Source organism: Malurus melanocephalus, unplaced genomic scaffold (assembly GCF_030028575.1).
Source record: "Malurus melanocephalus ecotype Western Australia unplaced genomic scaffold, MMel_1.1 scaffold_411, whole genome shotgun sequence".
NCBI lineage: Eukaryota > Metazoa > Chordata > Aves > Passeriformes > Maluridae > Malurus > Malurus melanocephalus.
In genome coordinates this window covers 642,385-662,202 of record NW_026623643.1, presented here as the reverse complement: position 1 = coordinate 662,202, position 19,818 = coordinate 642,385, and the positions used below count along the sequence as shown (strand labels likewise).

Below are 19,818 nucleotides of genomic sequence, written 5' to 3'. Positions count from 1 at the left end.
TGAGTGCCTGTGTCTGAAGTCCCTCTGGTCCCATTTTACAGACAGAGGAGGGAAAGCTGCCATTCAGAGCGGCATTTCACCTAAGGGTGTAATTGTTTGCCACCCCCTCCTTGCCCACAGAGGGAGCACAGCTCTGAACAGCCATTCCTGACACTTCTGAAATCAGATGAATTTAACCCCACCCATAGGGGAATTAGGGATTTCAAGGGACTCTACTTAAACCTGGAGTAAGGCAGGTGTCAGAGGCAGCTCAGCTGTTCCCTTCTTGGGGAAAAAAAAAAGATACGTTAAGGTCTCCACCTTTTCAGTTGCAGCCAATTCAACTGAGTTGAAACAAATCTAACAAATTCTATTTCTTCTTTTCCATGAGACGAGTCTTTGGCTGACTTTCTACAGTATATGCTGTGTATTCATATCAACAGATTATTCAAGCTGTGACCAGAGAAGATCATCTGCATTTAAAATACAATTTTTAATCTGCAATGTAAGCTGACAGTAGGAATCATCAGCCCGACACCATCCCTAATGCAAGAAAACAAAGCAAATACTTCTGTCAAAATTTGAATGACCCAGTTTGGAGGCACTGGATGGCAGAACTGCTGGAGGTAGGGCACTTTACTTCAAAATGGCTATTGTGAATGTATAAAGAAAATCAAAGGAAGAACTAAGGCTAAAACTTATTTAAATGGTCTCTGAGCCACTACACACGGGTTACATAAATTGAGGATTATTTCTGAGAGGTGTTCTGATTTAGGGAATAAAAGATTAACTGTCAGTAAAACCATGGTTGCTGTGAGTGTTGCTGACTTTAATAAAGAGCTAATGATCAAAGCAATAATCTAAAACTTTCATATGGAGAATTAGGTGTTTCCACTTCAGCTGCATGGATCTAACAGGTTAAGAAAACCAGTGTGAGTGTGTGCTGTTAGACACTGCAGGGAGTTTTTAATGCCATTCTCTGTCATGCACAGACTATACTGAGTTATCACTCAGACAAATAATATTTCATTCCTCTGTCAATGGAAAAAGTCAAACCCAGAAAGTTTCCTTTTAAATACATCAGGCCATCAAATGTCTGAGAATGTTTGGAGTTTCTTTATTGGGCTTGTGTGTTAAAGTCATCTGTGGGCTCCAGGATCCACAGCTTGCACCTTTGTGTTCACATCGTAAAATCCACGGATAAAAGATGTCCTGGAAGAGAATCAGAGTCAGTCTGAGGAGTGACTGAGTCAGGGCAGAGTTGTGTGTGCTGCTCTGGCTTTGGCTGTGGGTCTTTCTGTGTGTTCCAGGTCTGGTGATGTGCTCCATGTGTGAGCAGCACAGAAGGTGCTTCCTCCCCCCTCTGTCCCCATTTATGGATACATTTCTACATATGCCAAAATGCATTTTGTGCCTTGAGATTGCTGGTGTAGGGCAGTGGTTGGTGATGAGTCTGAAGGGTGCAGAATTAACGATCCCTTTCTCCTCTGTGGCAGGCTGATCGCTTCTCTCTTTCAGTGCCTCAGTTTCCCATCCTGGTGAGAAGACACAGAGCTGCCACAGCTGGTGCAGCAGTGCACAAATATCCCATCAACATGGCACACCAGCAACGCTCCTCAGGGTGATGGGACTCTGATGGGACTGAGCTTCACCTTCTGCACTTTCCTTACCATTCTCTGTGAGTACCTCCACCTCCAATTGTTCCTTCTTCCTTTGCCTACAGACAGAATTTTGTTTTGATTTACTTTGGTGCTGCTTTCTTCGGTCTGTGGGTGTTTTGGGGGAGAGGAGTCTTAGATCTTCCCTTCACAGCTTCTGCTTGCTCCATTTGGGAGTGCTTTCCCCAAAGCTGGGCTCTTTGAAGTATTTCTGTCCCCCTGACACCTGGGGATTGATGTGAATATGAGCCAAAGCCTGCAACAGCTTGAATTTGCCTGGCTTTCATCTTTGTTGAATTGCTCTAAAGGTAACCTCAGATGTCTTGGAGGAAGGCTGCCTGCCGTGTCAGCCCACTCAATAGGAAAAACAGAGTGCAGGGAGCAATGCCCACTGCTCCTCAAGGTAGCAATATGTTTTTTTCTTTCTTTGGTTTGTGAGTGTTTCAGTTGTCATCTGTGTGTTCCCCTCAAAGCACCAGTGGGGACCAGCTGGGAGCACAGACCTGACAGCTGAGGAGAGTGAATATTCTCAGCAATTAACCCTGAACCTGTGATGGAGCCAGCCCTGAAACGCCAGCTCCTGTCAGTCGAAGGCTTGGTCACTGTCTCAAACAACGACACTTGGAGGGCACTGATCATGCACTTCCAGCACCCACAACTGTTGCTGTCTCAGTTTGCTCAGCTCAACCTGTTTTAGAGTCACCCCCTTTGATCCAGCAGATCTCCAGGGATTCCCAAGGGGCTCCTTTTTTGTGTAACTGGCTGAAACACCCTGGTCTCAGTGCAGTGACTCTGACAGTCTGTCTGTTTGATTCCTCCAGATGGAGCCAGCAGAGGAACAAGATGCAAGAAACCACACTCTGCTGACTGAATTTGTCCTCTCTGGACTGTCCAGCCACCCAGAACTTCAGCACCTGCTGTTCTTCACAATCTGCTTAGTTTACACCACGACTCTCATTGGGAACCTTCTCATCTGCATGGTCACGGTGCACCCCACCCTCCACACGCCCATGTACTTCTTCCTCCGCGTCCTGTCCTTCCTGGACATTTCCACAGCATCAGTGGTTGTCCCCAAGATGCTGGTGACCTTCGTGTCAGAGGACAGGAGCATCTCCTACAGGGGCTGTGTCACTCAGCTCTACTGCGTGGTTTTCCTGGCATCCACGGAGTGGTATCTGCTGGCAGCCATGGCCTATGACCGCTACGTGGCCATCTGCAGCCCGCTGAGATACGCTGCCATCATGAACACCCGGCTCTGCCTCTCCCTGGTGCTGCTGTGCTGCTGCAGCGGCAGCGTTGTGTCGGTGGTGCAGACAGCTTGGGTGTTCACCTTGTCCTTTTGTGAGCCCAGGAAGATTGATTATTTCTTCTGTGACATTCCCCCGCTGATTGTGCTCTCCTGCACCGACACCTCGCTGTATGAAAAGCAGATCGTTTCAGCCACGGCGCTCGTCATCTTTACGCCGTTCTGCCTCATCCTGCTGTCCTATGTCTGCATCATCTCCAGCATCCTGAAGATTTCCTCTGCAGAGAGCAGGCATAAAACCTTCTCCACCTGCTCCTCACACCTTACTGTTGTCACGTTGTACTGTGCAAGTGGGACTTTGATTTATTTACAGCCAAAATCCAGTAATTCACAAGGTGCTAAGAAAATCCTTGCTCTCATATACACAACTGTAATTCCCACATTAAACCCCCTGATTTACAGTCTGAGGAACAAAGAAGTGAAAGAAGTACTAATCAGAATGGTGGCTGTGCTGATGAAGAAATAAAGATTTTCTTGTCTGTGAATGTGTAGATTTAAAACTTTGTTTCCTTTTTTTTGTGGGTTTTAATGGTTTACTAGCTCAGTGGAAACTGCAGGCACAAAGATCTATTTCACACTTGTAAATGTCTTTATTCTTTGCTTTAGAAGCAATTTATTTAGAATTTCTTTAAAATTTCTATCTCCATCTTGCTTAGGAGTACTATATATATATATATATATATATATATACACTAGACACTTCTTCTAAAACAGACCATCTGCAACCCACCCCACTTCCCATGTCTAATTCAGATATCCAGGTTGGAACTTCCCACTTTTATTGCAGGAGTTCCCTCTCACTGGAGCAATACTCTTTTACAGTGAATTTTTCAGGCTGAGCATACACTAATTGATAGGGATTTTGTGTTTTGCTTTGACTTTTTTTTTCCCCTTGTGTTTTCCATTCCTTCCAGCAGAAACAAGGAATGAAAAATGAAATTTTCACTGAATGAAAGTGATAAGGAAATCAACTCTGCAGAGTGCAACCTCTGCTGAGAGTCCCAGAGGCCAGCATGTGTGGATTTGGGGGCAGCTACTGCAGTCAGAGAGGGAATAGGGAGAGCAGAGACCTGGCCTGTGGTAGCAGTTCCTGAAGCCAGGGGGAACTCACCCTACAGCCACTGGGAAGGAATACTTTGTCCCCAAGAGCAGTTGCTGGGGGGGATGCATGAGCAAGGGGAGCAAACATGCCTGATTCTGGGGGAGGCAACTGTCTGTACACCCTAAAATCCAGGAGAGCACTGGTGTATCCACCAGCAAAAATCCAGACCAGCTGGAAAGCAGGAGACTCCAGGTGTGGGCAGGGATATCAGGAGGGCAAAAGATCTGTGTTGTTACCTGGAGGTACCTGCAAGTGTGGGGAGCCTTTGGGATGAGCATTTTTGGTGTGCCACGCTGGACCAGCTGGCAAAGAGGGGACTGTGGGATGGGTCAGCAGGCTGTGGTCCATGTTGGAGTGCTGGGTGGACAGAGGGGTCACACCAGGGTTTAAAGGATTTGTGAGTGTGCACAGGTGCTTGTGAACCCTGAGGGTGCCACATGAGTGAGCCAGCGCCATAGTGAGGTGCATGTATGGTGCTTGTGTCACACATGTCCTGTGTCACACGTGCATCTCTTCTGCAGAGAAAGGGGCATGGGGTGTGTGTGAATTTATGATGGAAAGTCTTAATTGCACTGACAGTGCTTCCAGACCTCATAAGACAGATTGAGATGACAGCAGCTCATTTAAACCTGTGATGTATTTAAACTAAACACCATGCAGAGGCAACTTTTCAAAAGTCCTGAGTTGAGTTACACATCCAGGCAGGGAGTCCAAGGCCTGGCAACTCTGCTTCATGGCAGTCTTCCGTGGGATATTCTTCTTTTTCTACTGTTTCAGAAGCGCTGAAGGTGGCAGTTCTTCTCCAGCCATGCTTGTTTCCATTTCCAATCACAACTCAAAGCCATTGTGATCATCAAGGTATTCACAGGCACAGAAAACAACCTCGCTGGGGTGCCTAACCAGCCTGGCTGAGAGAAGGGTGCTACATGCCACAGCACCTGGGGAAGCTGACTGAAGCCTGAAGCTCTAAAAACTCAGCTGAGGTAACTAAAGCAGCACTGATTGTCCCCACTGTGCTTCCTGGCCCACAGGGAACCCTGTCTGTGTCTCAGAGCAGGTTAGCTCACTCTCAGACAGGAAACTGAAGCACAGTAGTCTGACTACAACATGGCATTAACTAGAAATACATAGACTACTCTGTATGAATTATTTAAAGAGCAGGTCTTTTTATCTGCCTGAAGTGCCTTTTAATAGAATTTTCTAGCCCTGAGATACATCACACTGGGAATATTTCTCTAGAAGTACTTCTATAATAAACTTCACTGCTCTGTGCAGTTCACGTCCTGCAAACCACTTTAGGATATGGAAGTGGGAAGCACATGGAAAGGAAGCACATGGATGCATTTCCTGCCACAATGAGATGATGAAACTGCAATCTTCTCCACAATCTTCTCTACTGCTTCCCTAGGAAAACCAGGCAGCGTGGATATTCTCACTGCCCAGTCAGGGGAAACACCCTGAGCACAAGAACCGCCTCAAGGGCTGAATAAAACACCCTGCTCTGAGGTAAGGCAGTGAAGGCAACACTGAAATGCTTCTTTAGACTAAAGCTGTGACCTTCACTGCCTCACAGTGATGCACCACCCACCCAGTTTTCCTCAGCACATTAGATGTAATGGGCATTTAGGAAAGGCAAAGCAGTCCAAGGGCCACAGTCTGATTGTCACCCTTTTCCCACAGGCTGGCAAAGCACTGCTCTCCCTCATCCCTGCCACAGCACAAAGGGTATGGAACCCTGGAAGGATGTAACTCTTTGGACTGCACTCTGCTGAAAGTACTGACACATCAACTTGGAACCAGCAACAAGAAAGGAGATAGCAGAGTCTCCCCACAATCTGTACTCAGCACCCTTTGCACTGCTCTAAAGATGGATCTTCTCCCACAACCACTGAGACTGAGAAAGGAACTTCTGCTCTTCTGCTTTGCCTGTGTCATCGTGGGGAAAACCAGGAAGGGTGACTTCCAGTACCATGGAAGAATTACAACAGCATTACAACCTATTTCCTGCTGCCACCTGTCTCTCAGAGGAGAAGACATCACAGCCCCTAGCTGCTCTGCCAGCAGTTCACACACACCATGGGAAAGGGAAAATGGGCAATTCCATAGCCACAATCTTCTGAGGAGATTGTGCCCTTTTCCAAATGCAGGTAATGTTGAGGTTCAGCTGGCAGGCCGGGCTTGTGCCCTTCCCCAAATGCAGACAGTGTTGAGATTCAGCTGGCAGGCAGGGCTTGTGCCCTTTCCCAAATGCAGACAGTGTTGAGGTTCAGCTGGCAGGCAGGGCTTGTGCCCTTCCCCAAATGCAGACAGTGTTGAGATTCAGGTGGCAGGCAGGGCTTGTGCCCTTCCCCAAATGTAGGTATAGTGCTAAGATGCAGGTGGCAGTGAGAGGGATGGTTCCTAAACTGGGGATAAACACATAAACAGATAAATGGGGGAAAGATGGATGGGGATAGGGAGGTGTTGAGGGGCAGGGCTCCCCTCTGGCATGGGAAGGCATGTGAGCTCACACAAACAGGCTCAGCCCAGCCCAGGAGGGGAGGCCTTAAGCCACAATGTCCCTCAGAGCTGCAGCCAGCTCGGGGAAGAGGAAGCGGTAGCCGCTCTCCAGGGTGCGTTTGGGCAGCACTTTCTGTCCCTTGAGCAGCATGACCGCCCGCTCCTCCCCAAAAACAGCGCGCACAGCCCAGGCAGGCACCGGCAGCAGGGCGGGGCGGCCCAGGGCTGCAGCCAGCTCCCGAGCAAAGGCACCATTGGAGGTGCCAGAGGATGTTGGGGAAACCCCATTGAGGATGCCCCGCACATTCTCCTTCTCCAGGGCGTGGCACACAATCCCACACAGGTCCCGAATGTGGATCCAGGGGAAGGGCTGCAGTCCGGAGCCCAAGGGGCCCCCAAGTCCCAGACGGAAAGGCCAGATCATCTGAGAGATGGCACCACCACCTCGACCCAGCACCACACCTGTGGGGAGAAGACAGTGAGACCAGGTGCTCCTGTTCCCCCTTCACACCCAGCCCTACAAGCAGGAGAATCCTTGAGGGTTGGGCTGGAACAGGACCCCAACAGGGAGAGGCAGAAGAACTGATGTCCTTTACCCACCTCTTCCCACTCCTGCCTCAGCAGTGAAGCAGAGCACCTTTAACAAGCACCATGCCCCATCTCACCTGATCTCACCACAACTCCACGAGTTGGGCTCCCATAGATGAGAGCTGCATCCTCCCAAGAGCTCACCAGGCGGGAGAAGAAGTCAAAATTCCCTCCTGGACTCTCCTCAGTGTACTCAGCGATGGGGCTGGGGCGGTAATAACCTGCAGGGTGACAGCAGAAAGGCAGTCCGGGTTGAATGATGACACCAAGCCCTCCCTTCCCCATCAGACTTTTCTCTTCCTCCTATGAGGAAAGGCTGAGAGAACTGGGATGGTTCAGCCCAGGAAAGAGACCTAATTGTAACCTTCCAGTTCCTGAAAGGAGCCTACCAGAAAGCTGAGAGAGACAAGGGCCTGGAGTGCCAGGACAAGGGGGAATTGCTTCAAATAGAAATTACCTTTAGATTGGCTATTAGGAAGAAAGTCTATCCAGTGAGGGTGGGGAGGCCCTGGCACAGGGTGCCCAGAGAAGCTGTGGCTGTCCCATCCCTGGCAGTGTCCAAGGCCAGGTTAGACAGGGCTTGGAACCACCTGGGATGGTGGAAAGTGTCCCTGCCCATGGCAGGGGTGGGACTGGATGGGCTTTCAAGGTCCCTTCCAACCCAAACCACTCAGGGATTCCATGAGCTCAATCCCCATCAGGGACATCCTCACATGAACAGCACAGGGGCTCTCTGGTGGCAATGCTGACAGGTCTCTGAACTCCCAATGTGCTCTGTGAGTTCAGGAGGATGCACTACTGCTCAGGCAGCCCCAAAACCCAAACAGGCCTGCAAGCAACACACTGAGCTGGCTGTGAGGCACCTGCTTTAACACTGGGCATCACAGAGCATAAACCATGGCAGCTTTAAGGAGTGCAGCAAGCAGAAATGCAAAGTTGGAGATAATGCACAGCGCTTCAGCTGAGGCCCTGCTTAGCCAAACAGGTTCTACAGGATGCCAAAAGGCTTTCACAGCAAAACACAGAAAAGCTTTGGTCCTAATAACACCAAGAGAAAGCACAGGCACCCAAATGCCCCTCCAGCAGCACTACAAAGCTTATCAAGGCTTGCCTAAACACAGTGACATTGATGGCAAGGCACGTGCTCCCGTGGAACTGTCTTTGCAGGTAAAACTTCTCCAGGTCAGCCTGAGGGATGTCTTGGCCAGGCCTAACCAATACCTACGCCAGTGACGAGGACCCACGCCCGGGGGGGATGCTCAGCAGCAGCAATGGCCTTGGCCAAGGTCCTCGTGGTGTCCACCCGGCTGCTGATGATTTCCCTGCAGAAGGAATCGCTCCATCTGGAAAAGGGAGGAACCAGGGGTTATACAGCTCACATCCCAGCAAGGGGGATCCCAGCTGACACCTGCTCACAAGCACAGGAGAGGTCACAGGAACTCCTCCCACCCAAGTGAAGGGAGGACGTGTCACCTCACAACAGAAATGCAGGGGAACTTTGGAAGATGGTGGCTCTTCATTTCCCTTAAAAGATTGTGTGTTGCCTTAGGACAAAGTTAGCAAAGGAGCTAGATACCAAAGCTGTTCCTCCCAGAGGTCAAACATTGGTTCTGATTTTGCACTACCAAATGTAAGCATCCAATGTCTTTTTTGAAACATGGAACTAATTTTTCTCTGCAGCTGCAGATCCAGAAGGGAATCTTCCAAAGGTCTCTCAGAACCTACCAGGCCCACTGAAATGTTCTGGATATTTGGGAACACAAATGTCAACAGTTAGTTAACTCAAGAGTTAACTGTGTTGTTTCCTCCCTTTTCACATTCTCTGACAACACGACTGTCTCACCTTCACCTTGTCCCAACAGCACTGTGGGAGATCAAGTTACCTGCGGAGAGGGTTGAGGACATTTTGACCAGCCAGATTGACCACAGCATCACACACGGGCAGTCCAGAGCGGGACAGCTCTTCCTAGGCAGGAGTAACACAGAAAACACACATCAAACTTCCCCTCTGCTCAAATAAACAAATAAACAGGGCAGGGTGMTAAGAACTCCAGCCAGTATCTTCCTGACATTTCTGGAGCACAAGCATGAATGGAGAMRGTTTTGCTCCTTGGAGYTACAGCAGTACTCATTCCAGTGACYGTGGCACATGGAGCCCCCAGCAGCCCACAAGTACATCCACAGGAGCCAGATTTCCCATGGCAGAGTCCCTCTGTCTCACCCCAGGTTTGTTTCTCAGCCCTCCCACGTTCCCTCTCCTCTCATACCCAGCTGATCCGATTCCTGCCGCCTCGGCGAGACACGTGGGTCACTCGGTGCCCTCGGCTCCGCAGCAGCTGCGTCAGGGCTGTGCCCACGAAGCCTGTCCCACCGCCTGGTGACAGAGAGAGAGACACAGACAGAGATCAGGGTCTGTCTGGGCCACCCTTCTCTGGCCGCATTAGCGCCCTGCGGCCCGTTGGTGGGGATGCAGCCCCACAGCCCACAGCCCCGCCGGGCCCCGGCCAGCCTCCCACAGCCGGGGGGAAGGGGCGGCCTGGCTCCAACCCAGCGGGCAGCACCAGCAATCCAGGATCGCTTTTCCCTTCTCCAAATCCCCGCTGCGCTCACCGGGCCCCGCTCCCTCACAGGCCCCGCACTCACCCACCAGCACCCGCATGGCGGCACCGCGCATGCGCCGGCACGGGAGCGGAGCGGCGTTCACTGCGCATGCGCCGGCACGGGAGCGGAGCGGCGTTCACTGCGCATGCGCCGGCACGGGAGCGGAGCGGCACTCGCTGCGCATGCGCCGGCACGGGAGTGAGCGGCGTTCACTGCGCATGCGCCCTCACGGGACGGGAGCGCACTCACCGCGCATGCGCCGTCACGGGAGCGGCACACACCGCGCATGCGCCGGCACGGGAACTGAGCGGCGTTCACTGCGCATGCGCCCGCATGGGAGGGCGCACTCACTGCGCATGCGCCGGCACGGGAGCAGCACTCATTGCGCATGCGTAGGCACGGGAACGGAGCGGTGTTCACTGCGCATGCGCCCTCACGGGACGGGAGCGCACTCACCGCGCATGCGCCGGGCAGCGGGAGCGGGGCTGAGGGGCACTCACCGCGCATGCTCCTCCCGCCGCGCACGGCGCCCCCCAGCGGCGGGGAGGTCCTTGAAGCGGCTGAGGGCGCGCGGAGCGGATCGTGAGGGTGTGAGGGAAATGAACCCACGGTAACAGAGGTTTATGCCCAAAAAGGAGACAGAGGAGTCCTGCAGCTTTATTGGAATAAAGGGAGAGAGTTCACTGGGGCACACGCCCGTGGGGTTTTTCTCTCGGGGTTTGGGAGGGTAAAGCCACCTTTTATCCCAAATTCCCGGCCTCACATGTCTCTTCCTTTCCCCAGTAGCGGAGGGACTGGGAAGGTACAGCTCCCAAGCTCCCTACACGTATCCCACCCTGAACCTGTCATTTGACCCCAAAGTGCGGGTGCAGACCCACTTTTCTGTTTCTGGAATCAGGCTGGCTGGGCTTTGTTAGAAACCTGCTGCTTGCGGTTAGGAGAGACATTAAAACTCCTTTCARAGATGTTAACACCCATCCCTTCACCCACAGAATGGTTTGTAAGGACAWCAGCACACATCTAATTTTACATCTGGATTGTAAATGCCTAAAYATGGTTAAACAAAACCTCACTTTCTTCTAGTTTCTCCTAGATTTTTTTTATATTTCCTGCTTTTACTGACTATCTAGAAATACAAAATGTTCTTGGACACTCTTGAAAGGTCCTGATGTCCTTTATTTTACATTCTGATCATCTGTCTGTACCAAATTGGACACTGTGTTCATTAYCAATTTCAGTAAAGGTGCTAAATAAACCCTTTCCTTTTAAAGTGCTTTTTCAGATACTGTGGTCTTTTTGTAAACTCAAGTTTTATATGGGCATATGGAGACACATTGCTGATAGATTTGTTTAATTATTTGTTTATTTATTACAGAATATTAAAAGGTCTGAAGCACTCTGATAGTCTGAACGTGGAGTAGTTTTCTTAGTTTATTTCTTTCTTATTTTATTTGTTTCTGTATTTTACAATCAGATTTTCTCACAGATGATCCGTGTTTGACTCAGATTCATCAGCTCCGTTTCCAGCCTCCTGCATAAATCATGACTCCTGATGAAATTCTGCAACATCCAGGGCTCCTGCAGCCTGAAGGAAATATTGAAGTGATTCATCCTTTCAGGTGTGTCTGAATTTCTTCATGGAACAAATATTTTTGTGTGTGCAATAAGGTTATTTAAGGTACCTCGGTCTCGTTGTGAAGCTGAGACAGAGCCCAAGGGAARATTCAGCTGTAGCATTTGCTGCTCACATTATACTTTCTCCAAATCCACATTAAAAAATATTCTGCTTCAGAGGATGATTCCTTTTATCTTACATCAGGTATCCAGGAATGTTAAAACTACTCATCCTTTCCTGCTGCCTATTTCTTTCAAAAGATAACAGCAAAATCTCAGAGTAAATAAATCACACATGGATATCTGCTTTTCACACACATTTTACAGTGCTTTCTGGACTCTGTTTTATCTAGGGCAAACAGATCTGGGGTTGATTTTCTAGCATTTCCAAAACCTCTTTAAAAACASAGCAGTCATTGAGCTGSAGACTTAAGAAAGGGTGACAGCAGWRAWTCTTAGGGGGAAAACAAGCAAAAAAAAATYCCAAACCCAAACAACTTAAGTCAAAGCCATGTAAATACATAGATCTAACTTAAATATATTAATGTCTAGTTCAATAAATATAGTTGTGTGTGCACAAAGAGGAGAGTTTCACTTTGGCATGGATTAAGGTCTGCACCTCCTGACTTTAACTCATCAGCACTGCCAGATTTTCATGRGCAAAGCCCCTTCTCTGGGAGCCTTTCCTTGATTTCTTTGGGRTGTCTTCTGCAAGTAAAGGTCTTTCTGACTGCCAGCCTGACTTCTTTGTTCCTGAGGCAATAAATGAGAGGGTTCAGAAGTGGCACAACCACCGTGTAGAGGACTGACACCAGCTTGTTGGCACGATAGGTGTACATGAGCTTGGGGTGGGCGTAGGTGAAGAGAGTGGTGGAGTAGAACAAAATCACCACGGTCAGGTGGGAGCTGCAGGTGGAAAAAGCCTTTTGCCTCCCCTGGGAGGAAGGAATCTTCAGCACAGTGARCAGGATGCAGATGTAGGAGGCCACCACGGCGCACAGAGGGACCATGATGACCATCAGAGCCAGGACAAAGTCCACCAGCTCAGCCAGAGAGGAGTCGCTGCAGGAAATGTTCAGCAGGGGTGAGATGTCGCAGAAATAATGATTGATTTTGTCCTCATGGCAGAAGGAGAGGCGGGCTATGAAGCTCAGCTTGATGGAAGAAGTGGCCAAGCCACAGATCCAGCAGGCAGCMAGCAGCTGAGCACAGAAGTGGTGGCTCATGATGAGGGGGTACCTGAGGGGTTTGCAGATGGCCACGAAGCGGTCGTAGGCCATGACAGCCAGCAGGATGTACTCGGTRCAAACAAAAGTGACAAAGAAATACAGCTGGGTCATGCAGCCCTGAAATGAGATCTGTTTATCATGAGAGAGCACATCTGCGAGCATCTTGGGCTCAATGACAGACACGTACCAGATCTCCAAAAARGACAGATTCCCCAGGAAGAAATACATGGGTTTTTGCAGGCTGCGGTTAGTTCGGATGAGGAGAATGATAAGGAAGTTTTCCAGCACTGTTAATAAATAAACCAGGAGTAAAGCRGAGAAGAGAGGCAGCTGCAGTTCAGCAGTGGTGGGAAAACCCAGGAGAATGAAATATGTGACACTGGTTTCATTGCTCCCACCCATCCTGGAGTAGAAAGATGAATTTTATCCACCTGAAATAAATTAATACAATGACACCTAACTATACATCATTAATTAAATTCATAGCCATACATTACACCACCACTTAAAGACACTGTAAAAGTTTGGACATTTTGTTGCTGGGTTTTTAGAAATTAATTTTGTGACAATTGTCTGCTCAACTAAAAAAATTTAATTTTAAAAATTAAAAKCATGCTATTTACTTTACATTTCACAGAGATAAATAGGCATTACAAGTCTTGTCTCATCTAAGACAAAGGTATAAAATAAGCGAGATGAACGATGCTATTATATTATCCATCCACTATAAAGAAATAATAGGTTATGAGCTTATAAGTAAACATTCACATTGCCAATGTTTCAGCTTCTACATCTAAACATTTCTAAAGTTACATCATTTCTAAAGTTACACCATTTCTAAAGTTCTGTCATCTATATTTTATGAACTGTAAGGGAAATKTGAAGTCCTACAAGGATATATTCAKTTTGATTTAAAAACCCCTCTCCAAACACACCTGATGGAGGTTTCTATTAGAGGTTTCTATATCTAACTGAGTTACATCTACATAAAATCTTGAGATAAAAGATACCCACAGCATCCTAGATACAGCATAAGTCAGGGAATTATCATTATAGGTCTGGTTAGTTTTATCACCTAACTCAGATTAGTTAGTTTTAGGTTAGTTTTAGCAACTAACTCAGATTAATCCTTCAAAAATAAGAATGGCTCTGCCTGTGCTATTAAAAACAAAATTGTTCTCAACCTTCAGTAGTGGGAATCCACAGCCTTCACTGATCCTGGAGAATGTGACCAGTAGGGTACAGGTGAAGTGCAGACTGATGTGTCAGTTGTGGGATTTATASCAACACAGATAAATCAACACTTTATTTACCTCTGGTATCTCAGGAGATTTGATTAAGAAATTACAGATAGCCTCCCAATGGAAGCAATCACAGAAAGAAGTTTGTTATTGTTTCTTCTGTGATTCCATGCAGAGTAAAGTAAAAAACTGAAGATTTTTTTCTGAGACACTGAATAATGAAAAAATACCAGCTAATGTCTACTGATCTTTATAGGGCRGAGGAAAATAAAAACATACACTGAGGCAGAGGATATGACAGCTTTTTACCAAAAGATAAATTAGAAAAGTATCTCAGTGCCCTAATCTGAATCCGTAGCCTTAACTTCTGATTGTTTTTGGAATAAATAGTTTCACAGACACTGAAGTCACTTGTACAATCCTCAGATACACAAACAGCCAATCTGTGCTTTTTCTGAACAGTCTAACACAGTACAAATGTGTTAAGAGCAAAAGGAGGGGCAGAGATGAGGTCAGCTGCTTCCCAGAGAGGGCTGAGATGCTGCTGCAGGATTTTTAAACTTGCTCTCTTGTCACAAACMTATTTCAGTGTGGTCAGGTTTTTTCAGTGAATTGTCAGGTCAAGTTTTGAAAAGTTCAAAGCACAGAGATTTCGTTACMTCTCTGGGACTGTGTGTGGTGCTTAATCCCTCTGATTGGTTTTGTTTATGGTTTTGTTTAATTTTTTTTCCTTGTTTTGGACTATCTTACCTGAATTTAATTTGTTGCCATTAATTTCAGTTGCTTTTGTCTTTTCAGACAGTGAGTGCCCAACTCATAATGAAAGATTTGGTGATTCTTTCCCAGGAGCAAGATTTTGCATCTGTGTGTTAAAGTTCTTCTTGACCCCCTCCTTTGAATGTTATTTTAGGAATGACCTGTGTTCAGACAACTGATTCTTCTCTTAGTGCTTATATCTCCTTATGTAATGTTGAAGGAGTAGAAGAAAATAACATTTAAAAATCAGGAGGCTCATTTAGCATTTAAAACAGAAATTAAACCATACAAATTAACCCTCTTCTCCAAAAATCAARWTTTTTTTTTTCTGAATCTCAGCTACTTCCCAAAGTTATATTTGAAATTAATAAAGAAGAAGCTTCTTGGTGATGGTTCATGTTCTCCTATCACAGCTGTGGAAAATTATTATTATATTGTTATTATCTGAATTACTCAAGTTCCCATCCTCATTACTGTAAAGAATGTTGGCATAGCTATTCATTTGGTGCCTCAAGCTCTTGAATCCTAATTTCATATTAAGTTGGATCAAGGTCAGAATGCAATTTTGTCCTTTGATGCGCACCAGAAAAAATTATTGCCTTTTCTTCTCCTCAGGAATGATGTGTGATGTGTTCAGTAGAAACACCTTTCACATTCACACAGTGTTAGCATTTGCTGGTTTTAGCTGAATGTGCAGRTTGTCTTGGGAGAAGGAATGTTGAAGGATGGTTAAGAAGGTTGAAAGAAAGGTGTTGAAAGAAAACCCTAAAAGCCCTTTCTGTCAAAGTAAAGATTTTATTAGACTTTCATAGCACTCAAATTAGTGGGAAGATTATCTTCCAAGCATCGCATTAGTGATCAGCTGTAGAAACTCTGGAGAGAGCAGCCGTGCTGCACAAGACCTTCCACAAAGTGTCCTTGACTTCCTGGTTCCTCAGGCAGTAAATTAAAGGATTTAGCATTGGAGTGACTACGGTGTAAAAAATAGAAACCAGCTTGTTGAGATCCAAGGAGCGCGCACTCCTGGGCCGGGCGTACATGAAGAGCATGGCCGAGAAGAAAATGATCACCACGGCCAGGTGGGAAGCACAGGTGGAGAAGGCTTTCATCCTGTTCTGGGCCCTGGGGATGGACAAAACAGTGCTGATGATRCAGATGTAAGAAATGATGATGACAGACAGGGGGATCAGCAAGATGAGCAGGGCCAAGATGAAGTCCACCATCTCGGCCACGCGCCGCCCGGAGCAGGACAGGTTGAGCAGGGGGCTGATGTCGCAGTAGAAGTGGTTGATGACGCCGGGGGTGCAGAAGGAGAGCTGGGAGATGAAGAAGACYTTGATGACAGACATGAGGAAGCCCAGCAGCCAGGAGCCCGTGGCCAGCTGCAGGCAGAGCCGGGGRCTCATGGTGGCCGTGTATCTCAGGGGGCTGCAGATGGCCACGCAGCGGTCACAGGCCATGACAGCCAGCAGGACACACTCGGTGCACACCAGGGCGATGAAAAAGAACAGCTGGACCATGCAGCCCGTGAAGGAGATGCTCTTACTCTTCACCAAAAAGYTGAGCAGCAGTTTGGGAACAGTGACTGAGATGTACCAGGCCTCCAGGAAAGCCAGGTGGCCTAAGAAAAAGTACATGGGTTTGTGCAGCTGGTGATGATTTATGATTAAAGCGATGATAACGATGTTCTCAGTGACAGTCAACAAATAAACAGTCAGGAAGRTTACAAACAGCAGAGCCTGTAGCTCTCTGGTGGCAGGAAATCCCAGGAGRATGAACTCATGGATGTGGGATGCATTTCCTTGGATCATGATGACCCTGAAGACCTGGAATGGGTAGGGAGGGAAAGAAAAAGAAACAGGGAACATTTTGTGTTATCTCCCCCAAGCATTTTCTTCACACTGCACTTKCAAATACACATTTGAAGTAGGGATTCCACACCAGTTATTTATTCTTTATTATTTAACCATTTCTGATTTTTTTTTTGTGTCCTACAGCAGGATTGGTGATTTGGATTCCAGCTCTAAGAAAATGTTTAGGCTTCACTGATTTCTTACAGACCTTCTTACCCTATCCTCACTTRAAAGCCAGTCCAAGGGGAAGAGGCAGTATTATTAAGGGTGCATTTGACTTCAGTTCTGAGCTATTTTCAGATGGTCACTAAAGCCAGGAGATCTGGATAGAAGAGTCTTGCTYAGTGGAACAGAAAACTTGGCTTGGGCTGATTCACTGTCTCCCTTACTCTTCAATATTTGCAGAAGAAAGTAAGTGTTTGTTCTCTCACATGGAGTTCTTTAAATAAAATTTGCTAGGGGTATGGGATATGTGCATTTGGGTTTTCTCTTTCAAAATTGGGAAGGACTTGAGCATTGTAAAATTTCTCTCATTTTCAATGAATTGACTAAAGTAGGCCACTTTTCCTCCCAAATAACAGTTTTTACATATAGTCTTAGATTACAATAATTACAGTAGCCACCCATAATTTTTCTTCTGCATTAATTGATAGAATTAATCTTGATTTATCACAAAATACCTGGAATTTGATGTTTATTCTTCTTCTTTTCCAYTTCTTAGAGGAGGTTTCAAACAACWWTTTTTTACCTATTCCTGCACATYCCTATCCAATRATCAACTGACTTTCTARAATGATGTTCAGTATTTGTCATTCACAAAACATTTTTCATATTAAACATTGAGAAAAAAATCCATTAATTTTATATTTTAAAAGAAAAATAAATATGTAATTTTGTGRTTTCATTATTTATCTGTCTGAGTTTCAAAAGATCTGTTTCAAATTGGATTTTCTCTCTTGCATATGGATAATCCATGTAGAACCAATCTAATTAAATAGCTTACCTATTTCATTACAAGTACACTGCTGCTGCCAAATAATAAACTGACAGAATACTAAATACAATTCCATTCTTAAGGACRGCTTTCACATCTCCCAGCCTTCCATGAGATTTAAGCTGTGGTAAATGCTGGCAAGTAAGGCAGGTAATTCATTTTCCAGTGTAGCCAGTKGAGATTCAAGCAGTTCAAGGAAAAAAAAATCTAATTAAAGTGATTTAGCATGTTATAGAATACAAACCATAACTGCAAAGTGCCTGAATGAAAAGGATATCAAAAAGGGAAAATAAAAATTATGGTTCCACATCCCAATACAGGAAAAATTCTGTATCTGCTTCATAGTGCCTTAGAATATTGGCTGGCAGTAATTTAATTTTAAAAGGGTGATAAATTGGAGCATTTCAGGTACCCATCCTCAAAAAACAGGTTGCTCTCAGGCGGCATAGAAAGATAAATTCCATGTTTCAAGAATGAAGTTTTCAGGTAAAAATAATGGTGAATGATTTTACATTCTGATCCCTTGCAAGTGGAATACAAATGCCTTTTTTTACCACATAAATATGTTCAGAAATGCTGCTATTGCATAGAAAACACAGAGAGAGGGTGAGGGAAAGGTTATATTTCACTTATACTCTCAACAGAGGTCACAGGATTTTTAAAAGCACATGAAGTACAATAAGAAATTTCTGTATTTCTAGTATTTTAATCTATTAAGTCCACCTGTGTTTTCCTTTCCAAGCAATCCCTCTTTCTTCTCTCTCACACTTGGAGAAACTTCTCCATGTTTCTCTTGAAAACTGCTCATAGAATCACAGAATCCCAGAATGGTTTGGGTTGGTGGGGACCCCAAAGCCCATCCAGTGCCACCCCAGCCATGGCAGGGACACCTCCCACTGTCCCAGGGTGCTCCAAACCCCGTCCAGTCTGGCCTTGGGCACTGCCAGGGATCCAGGGGCACCCACAGCAGCTCTGGGCACCCTGTGCCAGGGCTCACCACCCTCCCAGGGAAGGATTTCTTTCCAATATCCCATCTAAACCCACTCCTCATTTTGAAGCCCATTCCCCCTTGTTCTGTCACCCCAGCTCCTGGTAAGAACTTGGAATGCCATTTCCAGGACACTCACCACTTTTCTTGGTATTCTCAGAGCTCAGGAGAGATCAGACGAGAAGAAAGACCTCGAACAAAGYTGGAGAAAAAGAAATTAAATGCTCTTTGCCTCAGCAAGAGATCAGTATCTCTGTTTCTTTCTCTCTCTCGTTTAGCTCAAACCTTACCCCGTTGTTTTTCTGTTTCTCCCCAAAGGCTGGTTTGTAAAAAGCTGTGAGCATTTACAGTTCCTGCAGGCTGTCTGCAGCTCCAGCTGAGTGTAAGATTTCCCAGGATGGTACAACATCACTCAGTTTATTACCTTCAAAGCCCAGGAGAGCTGAGAACAGAATTACAGGGAATACATTCCCCTCCTTTTTCCAAACCTCACGAAGGTGTCGCTCTGCTGGTGGTTGCTTGTTTACTTGTTAATTTTTTTATTTGCTAATTTGATGTTGTAACACTGTTGATAATTGGTTTTTTCCTTTCTCCAAAGTCGATGTTKTCTCTGTGACAAGGCATCAGGCTATAACTCAGCACAATTGAACTTTGCTGTTGGCTCATGATGCGTAGCTTTGGCCAATAAAACTCTTAGCAGTGCCTTTGTTTCTCCATACATTAAATAATCACGACACTGGTTGGAAATGTCTGTGTTACAGATATTTGCCATTGGGTCAACTCTTAAAAACAAACACCTGCATTCTGAAAAAAAGAAAAATCTCCATATCGAAAGTTTAGGCAGCAGCATTCTTGCTCATCAGTGTTGTAGTGCTGGGGAATAATTGCTTGTTAGTTTCTTGTTGTTTTTCCATTACTCAGGTGCCAGCACTCCCACAGAAGGTGAGGAACGGGGTGGGGACCCATCCTCTGGCCCTGAGCCCAGCTGCTGACACATGGGTGACACTCAGGAAGGGTTTGCTGTGCTGCCACTGCCTCAGCAGGTGTGGGGAGAGAAGAGAAAGAGAACAGGAGCTGCTCAAGTGCGAGGATTGGAAGGATCATTGTGAGTATTGTGGGGCTGGGGGGTAAGAAAGGGGGGCCAGCAGGAAGAGAGGCTGGGGAGCAGCTGAAAGAGGGGATGGGCATAGCACAAACACAGAATGGAAACAAGAGTCTTTCCAGAACAGACCCAGAATGGATGGAGAAGAGAAGCTGACCTAGAGAAAAGGATTGTGGCCTTCAACTTAGAAAGAAAGAGAAATGCATCAGAGACAGAGTGGAAAGCCCAAGGGATCCAAGCAATTCCAGTCAAAAAGGAGAGCTAGACAGAAAGAGAGAGAGAAAAAAGAGAGAGAGAAAGAGAGAGAG

The 19,818-nt window shown here is 46.5% G+C and overlaps 5 protein-coding genes across 6 annotated transcripts in view; 2 read left to right on the top strand and 3 right to left on the bottom strand.

The window, feature by feature from the left end:
* Window positions 1–260: 260 nt before the first annotated feature.
* LOC130581439 (olfactory receptor 10A7-like) lies at window positions 261–3,429 on the top strand. The gene is made up of 3 exons (XM_057379545.1): window positions 261–605; window positions 1,476–1,657; window positions 2,459–3,429. The coding sequence occupies exon 3, from the start codon at window positions 2,459–2,461 to the stop codon at window positions 3,407–3,409; it is 951 nt and encodes a 316-aa protein (XP_057235528.1). The 5' UTR covers window positions 261–605; window positions 1,476–1,657; the 3' UTR covers window positions 3,410–3,429.
* A 1,235-nt stretch (window positions 3,430–4,664) lies between these two features.
* LOC130581438 (epimerase family protein SDR39U1-like) lies at window positions 4,665–9,827 on the bottom strand. The gene is made up of 6 exons (XM_057379544.1): window positions 9,776–9,827; window positions 9,400–9,506; window positions 9,016–9,098; window positions 8,354–8,475; window positions 7,210–7,353; window positions 4,665–7,006 (listed from the first exon to the last, which is right to left on the bottom strand). The coding sequence occupies exons 1-6, from the start codon at window positions 9,804–9,806 to the stop codon at window positions 6,591–6,593; spliced, it is 903 nt and encodes a 300-aa protein (XP_057235527.1). The 5' UTR covers window positions 9,807–9,827; the 3' UTR covers window positions 4,665–6,590.
* A 2,173-nt stretch (window positions 9,828–12,000) lies between these two features.
* LOC130581447 (olfactory receptor 6Y1-like) lies at window positions 12,001–12,978 on the bottom strand. Its single transcript, XM_057379554.1, has one exon. It carries the CDS (start codon window positions 12,976–12,978, stop codon window positions 12,001–12,003), a length of 978 nt encoding a protein of 325 aa, XP_057235537.1.
* A 2,445-nt stretch (window positions 12,979–15,423) lies between these two features.
* Window positions 15,424–16,394, bottom strand: LOC130581451 (olfactory receptor 6B1-like). The gene has a single exon (XM_057379558.1). It carries the CDS (start codon window positions 16,382–16,384, stop codon window positions 15,425–15,427), a length of 960 nt encoding a protein of 319 aa, XP_057235541.1. The 5' UTR covers window positions 16,385–16,394; the 3' UTR covers window position 15,424.
* Window positions 16,395–16,817: 423 nt separating this feature from the next.
* Window positions 16,818–19,818, top strand: part of LOC130581449 (histo-blood group ABO system transferase 1-like) — an 11,630-nt gene continuing 8,629 nt past the window's right edge. The window contains exons 1-2 of one of the 2 annotated variants that reach the window (XM_057379556.1): window positions 16,818–16,837; window positions 19,330–19,513. In XM_057379556.1, the coding sequence (XP_057235539.1) occupies window positions 19,404–19,513 (110 nt within the window). In that variant the 5' untranslated portion in view covers window positions 16,818–16,837; window positions 19,330–19,403. Of the gene's footprint in view, window positions 16,838–19,329; window positions 19,514–19,818 lie in introns of those variants that run through there. The other variant, XM_057379557.1, reaches the window with a different exon arrangement.

Excerpts from the sequence above, each read along its gene's own strand:
- LOC130581439 (XM_057379545.1), top strand. The coding sequence starts at position 2,459 with ATGGAGCCAGCAGAGGAACAAGATGCAAGAAACCACACTCTGCTGACT.
- LOC130581438 (XM_057379544.1), bottom strand. The coding sequence starts at position 9,806 with ATGCGCGGTGCCGCCATGCGGGTGCTGGTGG. Across the intron at positions 9,099-9,399 it reads GCAGGAATCGGATCAGCTGG|GAAGAGCTGTCCCGCTCTGG; the intron begins GTATGAGAGGAG and ends ACTCCTGCCTAG. Across the intron at positions 7,354-8,353 it reads GGTCCTCGTCACTGGCGTAG|GTTATTACCGCCCCAGCCCC; the intron begins GTATTGGTTAGG and ends GTCACCCTGCAG.